At 46.1% G+C, this 19386-nt stretch overlaps 1 protein-coding gene across 1 annotated transcript in view; it reads right to left on the bottom strand.

Moving 5' to 3' along the window:
* Window positions 1–456: 456 nt before the first annotated feature.
* The window catches only part of LOC120052636 (desmoplakin-like), a 31897-nt gene continuing 12967 nt past the window's right edge, over window positions 457–19386 (bottom strand). The window contains exons 13-24 of the mRNA XM_038999671.1: window positions 18952–19138; window positions 18565–18848; window positions 18174–18352; window positions 17815–17953; window positions 16472–16665; window positions 15134–15296; window positions 14958–15041; window positions 14733–14840; window positions 10589–10687; window positions 5964–7790; window positions 4548–4745; window positions 457–4330 (exon numbers count right to left, since the gene is read on the bottom strand). Of these exons, the coding sequence (XP_038855599.1) occupies window positions 1073–4330; window positions 4548–4745; window positions 5964–7790; window positions 10589–10687; window positions 14733–14840; window positions 14958–15041; window positions 15134–15296; window positions 16472–16665; window positions 17815–17953; window positions 18174–18352; window positions 18565–18848; window positions 18952–19138 (6720 nt within the window). The 3' untranslated portion in view covers window positions 457–1072. The remainder of the gene's footprint in view (window positions 4331–4547; window positions 4746–5963; window positions 7791–10588; window positions 10688–14732; window positions 14841–14957; window positions 15042–15133; window positions 15297–16471; window positions 16666–17814; window positions 17954–18173; window positions 18353–18564; window positions 18849–18951; window positions 19139–19386) is intronic.

The raw sequence follows: 19386 nt of genomic DNA, 5'->3' as shown, positions 1-19386 counted from the left end.
GAAATCCATAGATTAGGGCCTAATGAATTGATTTAAATTGACTGATTTCCTTATATGAACTGTAACTCATTAAAATCTTTGAAATTGTAGCATGTTGCGTTTATATTTTTGTTCAGTATAGTTTGGCTCACTTGTATAGTTGAACATTGGAAGAATAAACTATTCATGATTTGATTATGTTATGTAGTTATATTCTCTAAACCAGATCTAGAAACCGTTCTCTCTGACCTGCAGATTAGTTTAGGCTTTATGTGAGGGCCATCTGGCACATTCTAAATGATCATTGATGATTTCTGTGTTTATTTCACACAATATTTATGACTATGAATACATGTCTCGATGCTCTAAGGACACGGGCCTATTTTAGGCTTAGTGTGGTATTTTTTATGTATTCGTACAAAAATCATTACATCATTTTACTGACCATATATAGGCTATTTCACACAGAAACCAAAGAGCAAGGATGTAACATTTTATTTTGAGAAATAGAAAAATAGTTACATTGTGTTAAAAGAAGCCGGCCCCATATTACACTAACAGTATAAACACTAAGCAATGTTATTATGACACCTCCTCATATCCCATGCAAGAAACAGTACTGGACCTCACACCTATTAATGTTCCCCAAAACACACATAAGACACTAACCCTCTCCCATCCAACTTTTTATACATTTGTAAATTTGTTACATTATTGTCATCAAAATGATAAATTTGTACTGTAGTACAACAGTTTAGAAAAAATATATTCTGGCAGCAAAGTGGTCGTATCATGCTGTCAGAGAGAACAAATACAGTTTACATTAAGTATTTTTCTTCCATTCAAACACCCAGGAATGTTTGTTTCATTGTTATCAGTCTGCAGCCACTTTAAACAGAAGATACAACATTTGATGGGACTTCTTTATTTAGGACAGACACATTTCTAACTGACCAATAAGCAGGGTTTCCTTCCATAAGTAAAGCAAAAGGTAATATATAAAAAAAACTAAAAGTATGCAGAGGTTAAGACAAAGACTAAGTGAATGTAACTAATTAATAGTTTTCCCTATTTTTCCCTCTTCTCCATCACCCTATGACATGGAGCTGGAACTGAAGGAGGTGCGGCTGTAGGTGGTGCTGCTGACGATGCTGTATCGTCTGGAGGAGCCAGATGACCCCAGGTCCACGCTGCCTCTCCGAGAGCCCGCCCTCGACCCGGTCCTGGAGCCCGATGTGGACCCGGGAGCGGAGAAGTTGTACGGACTACTGATCCCTCTGGAGGAGGCAGAGGCAGCCTGGAGCATCTTGACTCCTGTATTCTCATCCACCAAGCAGTTATCCATCGCTTCTTTATAAGAGATCTTCAGCTTGGTCTTGGGGCAGGTCAGGTTCTTGGCATGGTGCCTCATGTCCTGGAGCTTCTGGGCCCCTCTTCCATCCAGCCAGCCCTCTTTGAGAGCCTCTTTGATGGTCCTCCTGCGGCCCAGCTCTGGGTCATACAGGCCTCCGGTAACAAACTGGAACTCCAGGAAGCGGTGGCCCGCCTCATAGGGAAGCCAATTCTCCCTCATGGCCTCAGCAGCGGACATCTTGTGTTTACACTTGATGTCTTCAAACCCGATGTAGGCCTTCTGGGCGGGCTTCAGCCTGGTAGCCATGTCGTTCTCGATGATCCCCTGGCTGGAGGCCTCCTGGATGGACAGGCGGCGTCCATCGGAAGGGTTTACAATGCCTCCGGTGCAAGCCTGGGCCTCCAGTAGTCTCTGGGCAGAAATGCTGTCCACCAGCCCACGTTTGTGAGCCTCGGAGATGGAGATCTTCTCCAGGGCCTCCATGTCAAAGATGGCGCCCACAGGGCTCTGCTCCCCATCCAAGACCACAGCTTCAGCAGGGCAAGCCAGGGAGACAGAGATACTGGCGATATGCTTCAGAGAGCTGGGAGAGGAAGGGCCATCGGGCTGGGTAAAGGAGCAGCTGGTGGTGGATCTGGTGATGGTGGAGCAGTCGCCAATGGAGGTTCCAATGGAAGAGGGTCCAATGGTAGAGCTGCCAATGATGGAGCTCGTCTTCTCAGCCTTGATGGATGTAGATGATGTTGAAGTGATCCGTGGTGAGTAGGTGGTTGATGAAGACAGCAGGGATGAGTATGCTGCTGCTGATGTTGCTGCTGCTCTTGGTTTGGATGATGATGTTGATGAGGAGGAGGACGACGAGGCAGAGGATCTGTTTGCTTTGGTCTTGCTGGTGACGATGTCAGCAAACTGTGTGAGAGTAATCATCTGCGATCTGTACTGGTCGTACAATGATTGGTTGATCACATTCTTCTCCAGCAGCTCTCTGATGTCATACTGGATCTCCGTCTTTCTGTCGAAGATGACCAATCTCTTGGATCCATCCTGGGTGGTGATAGTGATTTCCTCCCACTCACACTCTTGCTGCGACAGCTCCAGGAACATCTCGTAGTCGATCAGCCCCTTGTCGTACGCTTCCTTCACCGACATATCCTTATTGGTGTCTGGGTCTACAATCACCACCCTCCTCTTTCTTAGAGTGTTCTTCTGGGTGGTGGGCTGAGGCTGTTCCTTCTTCTTCTTGATGGAGAGGAGAACCAGGCCAGTCTTCTGGTCTATGATGCAGCGTTTCTTTAGCTGGAGATAAGTTAGGTTGTCCTGGTTGTTTGGATCGAAGAAGCCCTTGGAGTCGTCCCCTTCGTCTGTCAGGATCTGGTTCATTTCCTTGCTGAAGTAGCCCTTCTTATAGGCAGTCACCACCTCGATGCGGTGGCTGTGTCTGGGGTCTATGATGCCCCCGCTGGCGATCTGAGCCTCCAGTAGACGGATCCCATGTCCCTTCTCGATCAGCCCCTTCTCTATGGCCTGGAACAGGGAGATGATCTTGTCCGTGCCTGGGTCTTTATACCCGGTGACGGCCCTCTCTGCAAACAACAGTTTGTCTTTGAACTCCGGCCCAGCCAGTCCCCTCTTGTAGGCATCGGCCACGTTCAGACAGAGGTTGCTGACGGGGTCGATCATGAATCCGGAGGCAGCCTGGGCTTCGAGGAGCTCCAGGGTGGTGCCGGGCTTCAGTAACCCTTCCTTCATGGCCTGGTAGATGGACACGGTCTTGTCGTTTGCCTCGTTGTAGACCCCCGCAATACAGGTGGAGCCACAGAGGTACGACCTCAACCGGTCCTCGATGTCCTGGCTAGTCAGTTTGCCTTCCTTCAGTTGGTCCATGTCAGATTTCTCCAAGAGGTTAGCATTCATCAGGTCTGTGACAGACACCTCTCCCCTGAGACCCTTCACTGTCATGGGCTTCTCTGGAGCGGGGAGGATCAGGAGACCTGTGGTGGGTTCGGCCTTGCATCTCCTCTTCAGGGATACGTAGCTGGCTCCCATCTGGGTGTCTGGGTCCAAGTAACACTCAGGTTGTTGGTTCAAGGCCCGGTACAGATCCTCGTCGATCAGGTCCCGGTCCATGGCTGCATCTTTAGGGAGGAAGACACTGAGAACAGGGTCTATGATTCCCCCTACTGATTCTTGTGCCTGGAGCATCCGTAGAGCTGTGTCTCTATCGATCAGGCCCTTCCTCATAGCCTGGCCTGCTGACAGGAGCTTGGTGGTGTTGGGGTCACGGTACCCCAGACATGCAGCCTCAGCAATCAGCAGCCTCTCTCTGTCCTCCTCGTATACCACTCCTCTCTTGCACGCCTCCTGCACCGTCATCTTCTCGTTGGTTCTGGGATCCACTATGTGGCCTGTGGCAGCTTGGGCCTCTAGCAGTAAGATGGCGCTGTCTTCAGAGAGGATGTTGTCTGTCTTGGCCTTTGTGAGGGACATTTTACCTTGAGGTCCCACAGCCACACCAGAGATACTACCAGTCCCCTTAAGATTGAGTTTGATGTCCACAGACACCTCGCGGACGGTCTTCTGACCGTTCAGGAGCTGTCCGTAAGTCACTTTGTTGATGACCCCACAGTCCAGCAGCTGCTTGGCCGTCACCATTTTGCGCACACCATCGAAGACCAGCGTGGCGGGGTCCAGGTCTTTCTTTCCGCTCTCGTCCGTCTGGGTGTGTTTGGCGAAGGCGTAGGGCCGCTCCCCGAGTTTCCTCAACTCTGCCTCCAGGGACTCTCTGACGGAGGTGAGTTCAGAGAACTCGGTCTGGGTGATCAGCAGCCTGCCCTTATTACGCTCCTCCACCTCCCTCAGCTCTCTCATCAACCGCTCTATCTCAGTCTTCAGAGAGCTCTTCTCCCGCTCCAGCTTCTCCTTCTCTGAGTTAAACTGCCTCACCTCGCCCTCCTTGGACTCGTACTGCCCCTTCCAGTACAGGAAGTCCTTCTTGACCTAAATGGATGAATAAATGTATTAATTGATGGATGAATATAAATAATAATAAATATGATAATAATACAAATTCATTTAATATGAATAATAAATTAATGAATCAATGGATGGATGGATGGATGGATAAATGAAGGAAAGAATGAACTAATCAAATTTAAAATGCATACATGTATATAAGATTGACCCTAGACAGCAAAGTGAAATCAACAATACACACCTTCTCGTTCTCCTCCTGCAGGCACAGCTTGATGCGTAACTCGGACTCAAGAGAGACTTTCATGTGGTTCAGCTCTTCCTCTAGCTTCTGAGAATGAGCTCTGTCCTGGTTTGTCTGCTTTAGCTTCAACAGCAGAGCATCTCTCTCCATCACTATCTCGTTGTACTGGGTCTGGGTGGACTGAATCAGACAGGATGTCTGGATGTGGAGAGATGGGGGGGGCAGGGGGAGAAGGGTCAAGGGAGAGAGAGAGGAAGAGAAGGAGAGAGAGGGACAGAAGGGTGAAGGAGAGATAGACAGATAGACAGACAAATGGGCAGAATATTAGCAGGTTAGCGTTTTTCGTCATGAATCTTGTTCTTGAGGCAGCTCTGCAGGGTGGTCACTAACTGGCACAGTTTTCTTTAAACCTAACCTCAACCCTAACCTTAACCACACTGCTAACCCGAATGCCTAATGGTTCCCCTAGCCTTGAATGAAGCTTAGTTTTCATAAATATTTACCATATAGCCAATTTTGATTTTGCAGCTGGCCTATCTAAGCGGGCAAAATCGCTCAGTTCTGCCTCCAGGACAAGATTCATGACAATAAATGTCCACCTGCAAAATATTAGTTGAGTGATTAGTTTTAGAATAATAATGAATTATTTTGTTAAAAAATGTCACAGATGATTTGGCATTTACAATAAGAACAGCATGCTGTTGTTGAAAAAAAAAACACAGCTCCAATAACTTACCCACACATTGACAATAAGCAGTTATCATTGGTCAATTCAAATTATATGACTAAAGGAATAGATTACCAGAATTCCCCAACATGGAAACAATTCACACAGATATAAAGAGTGCAATTGGTTTCCTGTACATTCAAAGGAAATAGACAGATACTGTTGACTAGGACTGATTACCAGTTTACTAGACAAAGGAGAATCTATCTACTAATATTACTAGATACATGAACACGACAATAATTACAAAAACAGAGACACAATTAAGACCAGAGGACAAGATCAGTGATGTAGACACTGTGGATCATTGGAGACAAAACAAGCAAAGGCAAAAAAGCATGATGATTGGTAAATCAACAGAGGAAGTATCTAGTTGTGGGCAGGGGTGTGTGACAGCAGTATGGTGAGGGCAACCATATAGGATGCACAGATTGCATTTGCATTCGTTTTTTTTCTTCAATATTACAATTGAAAATGCAAATGTCAACACATACAAGGATGCATGCCTTGTATGTGTTTCACAATAAACACGCAAAGGCAGGCATCTACATGAGGTTTGCCAGCATGCAAGATTAAACGATTGTCTGCAGCCAGCTAAAGCTATTCCACCAACTAACTAAATCAGTATAGTCAGATTTGAAGAAACACAAAACAGTCCGACATGAACCTCTGAGGTTCAAGACAAGTACCTCAAAGACCTGACTCTGGAGTTGCCCTATCTCCATCATGAGTTTCTCCCTCTCTGAAGAGAGCTCTGCCACCAGGATCTGGGTATCCAGGCTGCTTCTCGAGCTGCTCTTCAGCTGCAGCTCCAGGCCAGTGATCTGGGCCACCAGCTCGTCATCAGCCCCCTGTCTGGTGCTCAGCAGCTCCTCCCTCTCATGTTTCACCCCCCTCAACTCCTCCTCGAGCCGCAGTCGCTCTTTGGTCAGGGTCTGGGTCAGGGTCTGGAGACGCTCGTGTTCTACCGAGCTCTCGTTGAGCACTCGGCTCTTCTCCTCGATGGTCTTGTAGAGTGTTTCGTTACGGATATTAGCCTCGCGGACCTTGGCCTGCTCCTGGAGGAGATGCTGTTGGAGTGACTTCAGCTCGGAGCTCAGAGACGCCAGACACTCCGTGGAGGCTTTGAACTCCTTCAACCTCCTCTCTAGCTCCTCCTGGAGTTTCCTGTGCTCCTGTTCTCCCCTCCTCCCCACGATTTTGGCCTCCTCCTGACTGCGATGCAGGGTGGTGATGGTACTGGTGTACTCCTGCATGGTGTGGTTGGTTTTCTGGAGCTCTGTCTCCATGTGCCTCCTCTTGATCACCTCCTCCTGGCTGGTTCTCCTCAAAGCCTCCACCTCCCCATCTTGCCTTTCAAGAGTAGCCTGCAGCTCCTTGACGCGTCCCTGTAACCTGGCTACACTCTGCTCTGCCTTGTTCTTCTCACCGCTCACCTTCTTAAACTCTGTACAGATACTAACTAGCTCCTCCTCCACCTCCCTCAGCCGGGTCACGGCCTGGGAGGAGGAGGTCTGCTTGCCCTGAATCTCCCCCAGGAGCAGCTTCATCCTGGTCCTCTCCTCCTCCAATGCTCTCCTCCTCCTCTGCTCCTCGTCCAGGCTGTGTGTGAGGAGGACCAGCTGGCCGCTACTGTCCTGCAGGGCCTTGGTGAGCTCTGACACCTCCTCTCTATACTGACTACTGTCCTCCCCTCTCTGCCTGACTAATATCTCCACCTGCGCCTCCAGCTCCCTTCTCCTCCGCGCCTCCTCTGTGACCACAGATCTCTGAGAATGGGCCTCATCTTCCGCCGTCTTCCTCTGCTCCTCGGCCTGACTCAGAGACACGTTCAGCCTCCTGAGCTGGTCCTCCTGGTCCCTCCTATCAGCCTCTAGCCGGTCACACTGCAACTTGATGCCCTGGTCCACCTCCTCCCTCTGGGAAGACAGGTGCTGGATGTCCGTCCTGCAGATGGTGATCTGGGACTCGTAGCTGAGCTTTAGGTTACTGATCTCAACACTGCATTGTCTCCTTACCTTGGATAGCTCTTGCTCCAGCTCTTTGAAGCGTTGCACCTCCTCCTCCAGCTGCTTCCTTAACTGCTCTGCCTCCATCTCCCTGGCCCCCACGCTCTTCTCCACCTCCATCTTTGCCCAGTTGGCCTGCTCCAACTCCTTCTGCCTCCTCCTCAGCACCTCCTCGTGCTCATCCTGCTGCTCCCCGTAGCGCTCATCCGCCATCCTCCTCTTCCTCTTCTCCTCCTCGTTGAGGGAGGTGAGGCGGGTCACCTGCTCCTGCAGCTCCTTCAGTTGGCCGCGGGTGGAGGCAAGGGAGTCCTGGGTGGCGCTGCACTGCAGGGTCGTGCTCCTCTTCACCTCCTCCACAGAGAGGAGCTGCTCCTGTGACTGGGACATCTCCAGCCGGTAGCGGACTAACGCCTCCTCCAGAGAACTGTTCTTAGCGTTGTGGTCCTCAATGTCCTCTTTGAGCAGCCGTAGCTCCTCCTCCAACAGGTCGATCCTGGTGTTACGCATCTACAGGTGGAGAAGGAAGGATTAGGGTCAGGTAGAGTGGATAATAATATTTCCAGTGTATTAATTGCAACTTGGCAAATAAACTTGAAACTATAATGAAACCCCTACTACAAGGTCTAAAACAGGGGTGTCAAACTCAATCAACACAAGGGCCATATTTAAAAAACACAACACATTTGCGGGTCAGACATGGCCTATGGCCTATTTTTTCAAGTAACTCACAATTTTCCCGAAAAATATGTTGAAATTGACCAAAATATTTGGTCTCCACAATTCTTTATTTCCCTGTTAATATCACAGAACCCTTTTTTACAGAACTTAATATATCAATTTAAATCAGAAAATAAACAGAAATGGCATTGATAAAATTATTGACACCCTAGACTTAATATTTGGTAGCACATCCTTTGGTCAAAATAATTGCAATCAACTGCTTCCTATATATAGCCTTCAATGAGCTTCCTGCACCTCTGTACTGGCAGTTTGGCCCATTCTTCTTGTGCAAACTGCTCCAGTTTTCCCAGATTTGAAGGGTGCCTTCTCCCAACTGCTGTTTTCAGATCTCTCCACAAGTTTTCAATGGGATTTAGATCTGGACTCATTGCTGGCCACTTCAGAACAGTCCAGTGTTTTATCTGGAACCATTCCTGGGTGCTTTTTGAAGTGTGTTTGGGGTCATTGTCCTGCTGGAAGACCCATGACCTTCAATGGAAACCCAGTTTTCTGAAATTGGGTCCGACATCACGCTCTAAAATGCCTTGGTATTCTCCTGATTTCATGATGCCATGCACACGTTCAAGGCACCCGGTGCCAGAGGCAGCAAAGCAACCCCAAAACATCACTAAACCTCCTCCACGTTTGACTGTGGGGAAGGTGTTATTTTCTTTGAAGGCTTCATTTTGTTTTCTGTAAACAGAGATGGTGTGCTTTACCAAAAAGCTCTAATTTGGTCTCATCTGTCCACAGGACATTCTCCCAGAAGGATTTTGGCATGTTCAGGTGTGTTTTGGCAAATTGGGATTTATTATGTCTCTTACTCAGCAGTGGGGTCCTCCTGGGTCTCCTACCATATAACCCCCTTTCATTGAGTTGGTGACTGATGGTGCGAGTTGAAACTGTCGTACCTTGTGTCTGAAGGTCAGCTTGAATCTGTGTGGCTGTTGATCAAGGTGTTTTCTCCACCATTCAAACAATCCTTCGCTGCAATATTCCATCAGTTTTTCTCTTGAGGCCACGTCCAGTGAGGTTTAACAGTGGCATGGGCCTTAAACTTCTTGATAACATTACATACGGTGGAAACAGGAACATCAAGGTCTCTGGAGATGGACTTGTAGCCTTGAGATTGTCCATGCTTGGCTACAATCTTGTGTCTGACCTCCTCAGATAATTCTCTGGTTTTCTTTCTTTTCTCCATGCTCATTGCGGTACACACAGTGACACAAAACGGGAGAATGAGTCCTTTTCTCTATTTGAACTGGTTGAATGAGTGATTTTTATATTGGCGGCACCTGCAACTCACCACAGGTGAGTTCAATTCCAAAGTAAAGAAGAATCACTTGCTTGAAATCTAATTATTTCTAAATACTTCTAGAAGGTGCCAATAATATTTCCCAGGCCATTTTAGGATTTCTTTGCGGAATAAGCTAACATTTAGTAAATTATTCAGATTTCTTTTGTGTTGTTCAACTGCAAACCAAATACATACAGTTGTGGATACCAAAATATGTATTAATTCAACCGTTTTCTGGAAGAAATGGTGCATTATTACAGAAAAGCACAAGGGTGCCCATAGTTTTGGCCATGACTGTACATAGGATCCTGTAAATAGCATTTTTAACATATTAAAACAAAAGAGATACATTATATTTGTCCAGCCTTTGCTGCTATCCGTGCAGATGTGCATAATATGCTGCGACCCTAACCAAAAAAGTATTTAATAGCTCCAAATAACAAAAACATAGCCAGGTTGTTGTAACATTTAAACTCAAAACACGGTTTTTCATTTTTTTTTGCACTGCATGGATCACTGGTGCGGTTGAATGCAGTATTGCAGTACTGCTGTATGGCCACTCAAAATGTCTTGTAGCTGAGTAGCCAGCCTAGGCAACTGCTCAAACATTGCTGTAATGTTGCCTCCGCTGCGCGCGGTAAACGGGACACACTAAAGCAGCACAATTGACCTTGAATTCACCAATGGGAGCACAGCAGGCTGTACTTTCATGAAGTAGATCACTCAACTGTTGACTCATTTATACTCGCTTGTGTGTCCTATTGTCCTTTAGTAGTAATTTATACTACTAAAAACTCGCTTGTGTAAATCCTTCATCTTATTACTTTTTGACACCCAACATCACATTTTCTGTAGGCTACAGCAATGACCCGTCGGAACCGAAACCTGGCATGGTCATTTAGCCTATAACACCTTTAAACTTTCGGTCCGGTAGAAAACTCGGTCAGTGCCATTATGTGATGATAAGATACAGTGCACTGGCTGGCTTGTGTGTAGGTGGGTTTGGGAGGAGGGGTGTGTGTATGGCAATGCCATTTGGCATGCAGGATGTTGGCAGCTGTTGCTGTGACTTAGTAGTGCAGCGCGTCGCGGGCTGTATGGAAGCGGGCCAAAATGAATTGACAACCCAAATCATTGTGCGGGCCGGATAAGACCCGTGTCACAGGACGTATTTGGCCCGCGGGCTTTGTGTTTGACACATGTGGTCTAAAAGCTCATTGTTGTAAAAACACAGCGGAACAGATTGAATCTCCAGTTCCTTGTGGTTCGGTGTGGTTCCTCTCAGTACCTTGAGCGTCTCCATGTTATTGTGTAGTTCTCCCAGGTATTTGTTGTAGTCACCAGACAGGGTGAGCAGCTCTATGTAACGAGTCTGCAGCAACGTAGTCTGGGAAAGAAAGTCAACAATGCACAGTTAAATAATAGAGACACAATGACACAAACCACAAAGAGACAGAGACATACCGTATTCACACCCCTTGAACTTCAAATGGATTAGATTGAGATTTTGTGTCACTGTAATATAACAAATCGTTCCCAATCGTTCTGATCGTGACGTCATGCTGAAATATTTCTCCCAGCGTGAAAATGTTCCCGGTTCAGTAATTGGACATGCATCTCTTTATGTGGATGGCTGAGCTCGTGCAGATGAATCCCTCTCACACTCCCTCGACCTCAAAAAAAACTATTCTGTGGGCAAGCGCATACGCTTCACACATCTGCCAATCAATGTTGGCCAGGAGTATTGACACTGACCAATCAGAAGCTTGTTGAGGCATAAGGTCAGCATATAAATACCCAGATTTGTGCATCAAAGTGTTGAGGGTTGATGTGAGAAGAGATATTTTGCGATTGCAAAGACTTGGGCGCTACTTTTTCAATTGACAGTGCATATATTTGTTAGTTAGATAGCTAAATCAGGGCCGAGGGAGGGTGTGAGAGAAACATCCGCATGAGCTCAGCCATCCACATAAAGAGTCGCACGTGCAATTATTGAACAGGGAACATTTTCACGCTGTGGAGATTTTACAACATGAAGTCACTATTTCACTCTGGGAAGATTTTTACTTGACACCCTACACACAATACCCCATTATGTCAAAGTGGAATTGTTTTTCGGTTATTTTTCTCAAAGGGTTATGTTTGGGGCAAATCCAACACAACACATCACTGAGTACCACACGTCATATTTTCAAGCATGGTGGTGGCTACATCATGCCATGGGTATGCTTGTCATTGGCAAGGACTAAGGATTTTTTGGGGATAAAAATAAACTGAATAGAACTAAACACAGGAAAATCAGTTCAGTCTGCTTTTTAACAGACACTGGGAGACAAATTCCCCTGTCAGCAGGACAATTACCTAAAACACAAGGCCAAATATACACTGGAGTTGCTTACCAAGATGACATTGGTTGCATCACCGCCTGGTATGGCAACTGTTCGGCATCTGAGCGTAAGGCGCTACAGAGGGTAGTGCGTATGGCCCAGTACATCACTGGGGCCAAGCTTCCTGCCATCCAGGACCTATATAATAGGTGGTGTCAGAGGAAAGCCCATAAAATTGTCAGAGACTCATGTCACCCAAGTCATAGACTGTTCTCTCTGCTACCGCACGAGAGAGAAGGATTATCACCACAGCAAGTAAGGTACTTGGAGTCAAACAGACAGGCCTGGATGAGATCTTTAAGGTCAGGGCCCTCCGCAAGGCTCACAAAATCATTTTAGACCCAAGCCACCCCCTGTACCCAGACTTTGAACTACTCCCCTCAGGGCGCAGGTATAGGGCACCCCTCGGCAGGAAAAACAGAACGAGACAATCATTTGTGCCAGGTGTGATATCCCTCCTAAATAGCTCGGGCTAAATTTCCTAAGGACTCAGTAAGAACAGCAGGTTAGTCTTAAAAAAAAATATGAAATGGTATGTGACTGTTATGAAAGTTGTATTGTCAATTTTGTTTTGTATTTAAACGCCACTTTAAACGTGTACATGACACTGCATAAAAATTTCCCCATGGGGACAATAAAGTCAGTAAGTAAGTAAGCAGTACCGGAGAGCCAAGTCTAGGACCAAAAGGCTCCTTAACAGCTTCTACTCCAAAGCCATAAGACTGCTGAACAATTAATCAAATGGCCACCGGACTATTACATTGACCCCCCCCCCCCCCCCCCCCCCCAGTTGTTTTGTACACTGCTGCTACTCGCTGTTTATTATCTATGCATAGTCACTTCACCCCTACCTACATGTACAAATTACCTCAACTAACCTGTACCCTCACCCACTGACTCGATACCGGTATCCCCTGTATATGGCCTCGTTATTGTTATGTTATTGTGTTACTATTTTTTATTTTTGTTTATTTTCTTGAACTGCACTGTTGGTTAAGGGCTTGTAAGTGAGCATTTCACGGTGAGGTCTACACTTGTCGTATTCGGCGCACGTGACAAATAAAGTTTGATTTGATTTGACATGGAATGTTTCCGAGTGGCCTAGTTTCAGTTTTGACTTAAATTGTCATGAAAATCTATGGCAATGATCAATGATCAACAACCAACTTGACAGAACTGGAATAATGTTTTTAAGAATAATGTGCAAATATTGTACACTTACAGCTGTAATCGCTGCCAAAGGTGATTCTAACATGTATTGACTTAGAAGGTTGAATACTTATGTAATCAAGATATATTGGTGTTTTATTTTTCATGATTAGATTATTTATTTATTTACAAAAGTTAGAATTTTTCTTCCACTTTGATGTTACAGAGTATTTTGTTTAGATTGTTAACAAAAAATGACAATAAAATCCATTTTAATCCCACCTTGTAACACAACAAAATGTGTAAAAAGTCAAGGGGTGTGAATACTTTCTGAAGTCACTGTAGATACTGAGTGGGCTGTGTGTGGTTGTGTAACAGAGATATAAACTCAGCAAAAAAAGAAACGTCCTTTTTCAGGAACCTGTCTTTCAAAGATAATTCGTAAAAATACAAATAACTTCACAGATCTTCATTGTAAAGGGTTTAAACACTGTTTCCCATGCTTGTTCAATGAACCATAAACAATTAAAGAACATGCACCTGTGGAACGGTCATTAAGACACTAACAGCTTACAGATGGTAGGCAATTAAGGTCACAGTTATGAAAACTTAGGACACTAAAGAGGCCTTTCTATTGACTCCAAAAGAAAGATGCCCAGGGTCCCTGCTCATCTGTGTGAACGTGCCTTAGGCATGCTGCAAGGAGGCATGAGGACTGCAGATGGGGCCAGGGCAATAAATTGCAATGTCCGTACTGTGAGACGCCTAAGACAGCGCTACAGGGAGACAGGACGGACAGCTGATCATCCTCGCAGTGGCAGACCACGTGTAATAACACCTGCACAGGATCGGTACATCCGAACATCACACCTGAGGGACAGGTACCAGATGGCAACAACAACTGCCCGAGTTGCACCAGGAACGCACAATCCCTCCATCAGTGCTCAGACTGTCCGCAATAGGCTGAGAGAGGCTGGACTCAGGGCTTGTAGGCCTGTTGTAAGGCAGGTCCTCACCAAACATCACCGGCAACAACGTCGCCTATGGGCACAAACCCACCGTCGCTGGACCAGACAGGACAGGCAAAAAGTGCTCTTCACTGACGATTCGCGGTTTTGTCTCACCAGGCGTGATGGTCGGATTCGTGTTTATCGTCGAAGGAATGAGTGTTACACCAAGGCCTGTACTCTGGAGCGGGATCGATCTGGAGGTGGAGGGTGCGTCATGGTCTGGGGCGGTGTGTCACAGCATCATTGGACTGAGCTTGTTGTCATTGCAGGCAATCTCAAAGCTGTGCATTACAGGCAAGACATCCTCCTCCCTCATGTGGTACCCTTCCTGCAGGCTCATCCTGACATGACCCTCCAGCATGACAATGCCACCTGCCATACTGCTCGTTCTGTGTGTGATTTCCTGCAAGACAGGAATGTCAGTGTTCTGCCATGGCCAGCGAAGTCTGGGCCCTTTTGGATTGGAGCGTGAGTGCTAGGGCCATTCCCCCCCCAGAAATGTCCGGGAACTTGCAGGTGCCTTGGTGGAAGAGTGAGGTAACATCTCACAGCAAGAACTGGCAAATCTGGTGCAGTCCATGAGGAGGAGATGCACTGCAGTACTTAATGCAGCTGGTGGCCACACCAGATACTGACTGTTACTTTTGATTTTGACCCCCCCTTTGTTCAGGGACACATTATTCAATTTCTGTCAGTCACATGTCTGTGGAACTTGTTCAGTACATGTCTCAGTTGTTGAATCTTGTTATGTTCATACAAATATTTACACATGTTAAGTTTGCTGAAAATAAACGCAGTTGACAGTGAGAGGACGTTTCTTTTTTTGCTGAGTTTCGACACACATTTTAAAGTATCTTTGTTGACTGGATGTCGTGATTACTGTTACCTCCTCAGTGAGTTTAGTAGAAGGAGATTGTAGCATGGTCCTCTTCATATGGATGTTTAGTAGAGTCTCTAGACCAGCACTGTATGAAGCCAACTCCAGCTCATAGTCCTAAAAACATACAGTCACATTAAAACAAATGTACAATGCGAACATATTTTATTACATCACAGAAATGTTAGGACAGACAAGTACTGTTAGATATAACGTGTCAGAAATGGTCTGTACCTTGATGGAGTTGACGCAGGCGTCAGTGTCTCCAAGAACACTCGCTACACTCTCCCTCTTCCCCTTGATCTCAGAGTTCAGCACCTAGACGTACACGTAGATTTATACGTTGGGTTAAATTGACTCCAATAGACATTGAACTGGACTGTTTTCTTGTTTTTGTTTGATTGAGTGACCTTCTGCTGGTTGAGGTGTTCGTCCAGGGCTGTGATGCTGCCTATCTTGGTGGCCTGCAGCGCGTCATGTTTCTGACGAGTAGCACCAATCCACTCACTCAGGACTGAGCTCGTGGTTGTGTACTGCTGGAGCAGATGGGGGTACCCCTCCAGGTCCCTCAGTCTGAGCGAGAGAAGGAGCAAGACACAGTTATTGTAAATAGATGATTTAAAAGTACGTTTTTTTGAAGTAATCGAGATGTAAAGGAAGGGCGGGTCAAAAAGGTGTATTGGTGTGGAGAACAGAAAGTCTGTAAACAAGAATCAGAGGGATGACACACAACAAAACAGATCAAGCTAGGGAGTGAGATATACACTATATTTACAAAGGTATGTGGACACCCCTTTAAATTAGTGGATTCGGCTATTTCAGCCACACCCGTTGCTGACAGGTGTATGAAATCGAGCACACAGCCATGCAATCTACATAGACAAACAGCACGAAAAACTGTTCGTCAAGAGCTTCATGAAATGGGTGTCCATGGCTGAGCAGCCTCACACAATCCTAAGGTCACCATGTGCAATGCCAAGTGTTGGCTGGAGTGGTGTAAAGCTCGCCGCCATTGGACTCTGGAGCAGTGGAATCGCGGTCTCTGGAGTGATGAATCCTGCTTCACCATCTGGCAGTCTGACGGACGAATCTGGGTTTGGCGAATGCCAGGAGAACGCTACCTTCATCCAATGCACTGTGCCAACTGTAAAGTTTGGTGGAGGAGGAATAACGATCTGGGGCTGTTTTTCATGGTTCGGGCTAGGCCCCTTAGTTCCAGTGAAGGGAAATCTTAATTCTACAGCATACAATGACATTCTAAACGATTCTGTGCTTCCAACTTTGTGGCAACAGTTTGGGGAAGGTCCTTTCCTGTTTCAGCATGACAATGCCCCCATGCACAAAGCGAGGTCTACACAGAAATGGTTTGTCGAGATCGGTGTGGAAGAACTTGACTGGCCTGCACAGAGCCCTGACTTCAAGCCCATCGAAAACCTTTGGGATGAATTGGAACCAGGCTTAATACCCCAACATCAGTGCCCGACCACACTAATGCTCTTGTGGCTGAATGGAAGCAAGTCCCCGCAGCAATGTTCCAACATCTAGTGGAAAGCCTTCCCAGAAGAGTAGAGGCTGTGATAGCGGCAAAGGGGGGACCAACTCCATATTAATGACCATGATTTTGGAATGAGATGTTCAACAACCAGGTGTCCACATAATTTTGATTATGTAGGATATGTCTATTGTAGTGAGAATGAGATAAGGAACCTGAAAAGGTGTATATAGATAAGGTAAAGATAGGTCCATACCTAGAGTCTATCTGGCTCTGGATGCGTGTCCAGCGGTCAGACAGCTGGTTGACCTGTTCGCTGTATCTGGACAGGTCCACGTCACACCTGTGGAAGGCTCCGCGCACCTGGCCATTCCAGTGGACCGCCTTCCCCAGCTCCGTCTCCATGGAGACCAGGACGGCCCTCTTCCCCTCCAGCTCCGCCCTCATACTCTACATACGCACACACACACACACACACACACACACACACACACACACACACACACACACACACACACACACACACACACACACACACACACACACACACACACACACACACACACACACACACAACAGAGCATCTTAGATTTTAATCAGAAAGTTAACTGTCCCTTTTAGAGTACATACCGAGAACCCAAATAACCACAAAACTCACAGACTTCAAAACATTTACTAAGGCCCTATGAAATAAATTTTATTTTTTGGCAAATTCCGTTTAGTTTTTTCCCAAATTCCGTTTTGTTTTTCCAGGTTTCAGATTTTTCCCCTTTTCATGTTTTCACTCTCAAAATGGACACTTACCCTGCCCCCATCCCCAATGGACATTTATCATTGCTACAATTGTAAATGTGTAAACAGTATATTATTATTATTTGTTATTATTGACTCATCACTTCTTTTTTTTGTCCTACACTGTTGGAGCTCAGAGCATAAACATTTCACTTAAGTCTGAGATTACATCTGCGACCTTGTGCATGTGACTAATAAACTCATCTAATTAAAAAAATACAACAAATAATCACTTTTTTTAACAGAAAAACAACAAAATTGGATGTTCTAAGTCCACAACAGTGCTTAAACCACATCAGGAGAGCACTTTTGAGGTGTGGGAAAAATCTAAGAAATGCTCTTTTTTGGGTGTAGATACCCTTTAATTCAAGTGCACACCAGCAAGAGACTTGCTAGGTTAGCAGTGTTTCTGTAGCACACATGTGGTTGCAGAGTTTGCTAAACAAATCACCACTGGATTGATGCAAATAATCATGATATCATTCTGCCAGATAGGCATAGACTACTTTGTAATTTACATTTAATTCAGATAATTTTTTGGAAAGCCTTTCCATCTACCAGAAGACGGTTGTCATTAGCTTCATCGCTTAGGGCTACATCAATAAATAAAAAAATGATTGTTGAATTCTGTTTTAATGTCTGTATTCCTTCCTTCCACATCACAGATTTTATTGGGCCCTAATTTACAAACAGACCATTTTATCCTAGAAGTACCACATACAGCTAACTGACAGGCTGAATAATTGGTGTGACAGACACTGCCATTACCACATTCTTTGGGCTTGTGTGTCATACAGTAAGTGTTACCTTCAGAGTGGAACTGTAGTCCCCCACCTCTGCAGGATTCAAGGATGTGGTCTCCTTCTCTGTCAGTCTGGCCTCATGGACCTTAATGATGTCCTCAGCCCTGGACACACTTTGCAGGAGGGCCCTTAGAGCCCGCAGCCTGGGATGGGAGAGGGGGAGGACAGAGAAGAGAGAGAGAAGAAGGGGGAGAGAGTCGCAAAGAACGAGAGAGAGATGGTGAGAGAATTTGTCAAAACAAATGAGTTACACTTGAGCAATGAGTGGTGAGTGTCTGTATATAGAGTACCGCTATGGGTATGCTGCAAGAGAACTCTTTCAGGCTGTGGGTGTATGCTCATACACTACTGTATAATGTTTACCTCTGTAGGTATGCTGCGGAGCACTCGTCCAGACTGCCCAGTCTCTCGTTGATGAGGCCGAGTTGGCTGTGTAGGTACGTGGCTTTGTCAGAGTCAGTCATGTTCTCCAGTTCCTTCAGAACACGCTCCTTTAGACGCAGGTACTCCTCACGGACAGAGTCCACGTCCCGCTGTACAGACTGGGGAAAACACACACATTTAGTCACATGCACAAACCCAAACCTACATACCCAGTAGTACTCCTAGTAAAGTATACTCCTAGGTATATTCTATCTCTCTGTGTGTGTGTGTGTGTGTGTGTGTGTGTGTGTGTGTGTGTGTGTGTGTGTGTGTGTGTGTGTGTGTGTGTGTGTGTGTGTGTGTGTGTGTATGTGTGTGTGTGTGTGTGTACCTCTAGCTGTGTGATCCTCAGGCCACAGTCATGTGCTCCGTCCTCTGCCAGACAGATGTGGATGTGCTGAGTAAGCCCCGCCTCTGCCCCCTCCAGTCTCAGTCTGAGCTCGTGCAGCTCCGTCAGGCTCTGTGATGTCACCGACGCCACCTTCTTCTTCACCACTACCTTCTTCACATGATCTTGCTTAGTCGCCACTACCTTGGTCTCCTCTTGCTTGGCCGCCAGTATCCTGACTTCCTCCTGTGCTTTGATCTTCTCCTCGTTGGCGGTCTGTTGTGCCGCTAGGGACAGAGAGATGAAATGCTGGTGTCATTTACTGTAAGGTACAGATCCAATTTAGGTTATTGACATGTACTCAGAGTAGACAGGTGTATATCTTCTCACTGTAAACAGGTAGCTGGACCAGCAGGTGGTCGTAGTGAGCATGGGCTCCAGTGTACTGGCTCTCGATGCTCCTCTTGTCCTCGTCCTTGAACATCTCGGAGCCATGGCAACAGTGGGTGAACTCTGAGTAGTGTGTCTCCAGACTCTTCAGGATGCTGCGGTACTCCTCGGAACGCATACGGGACAGCTGGTAGGACACAATAATGAAGTTCTCGTTAATTTTTAAAAAATATTATTAAGTATGACAAAGGGCATACTTATTTAGGTTATATATTCTGTTATTACCATTTTTAGGTCTTTTTTTGTAATCCTAGTATAAGTAAATAGTGGGCTGTATAGCAAAGCGCAACCCTGACACTTGAGCTAGTTGTGGTCTTCTAAGTAGTTACAAGGATGTGTTTACGGAGATTATGGTGGTGACAATGATAGTGGTTA

The sequence above is a fragment of the Salvelinus namaycush genome, chromosome 8 (genome assembly GCF_016432855.1).
Source record: "Salvelinus namaycush isolate Seneca chromosome 8, SaNama_1.0, whole genome shotgun sequence".
Taxonomy (NCBI): domain Eukaryota; kingdom Metazoa; phylum Chordata; class Actinopteri; order Salmoniformes; family Salmonidae; genus Salvelinus; species Salvelinus namaycush.
This window is presented reverse-complemented; position numbering and strand designations above follow the sequence as displayed.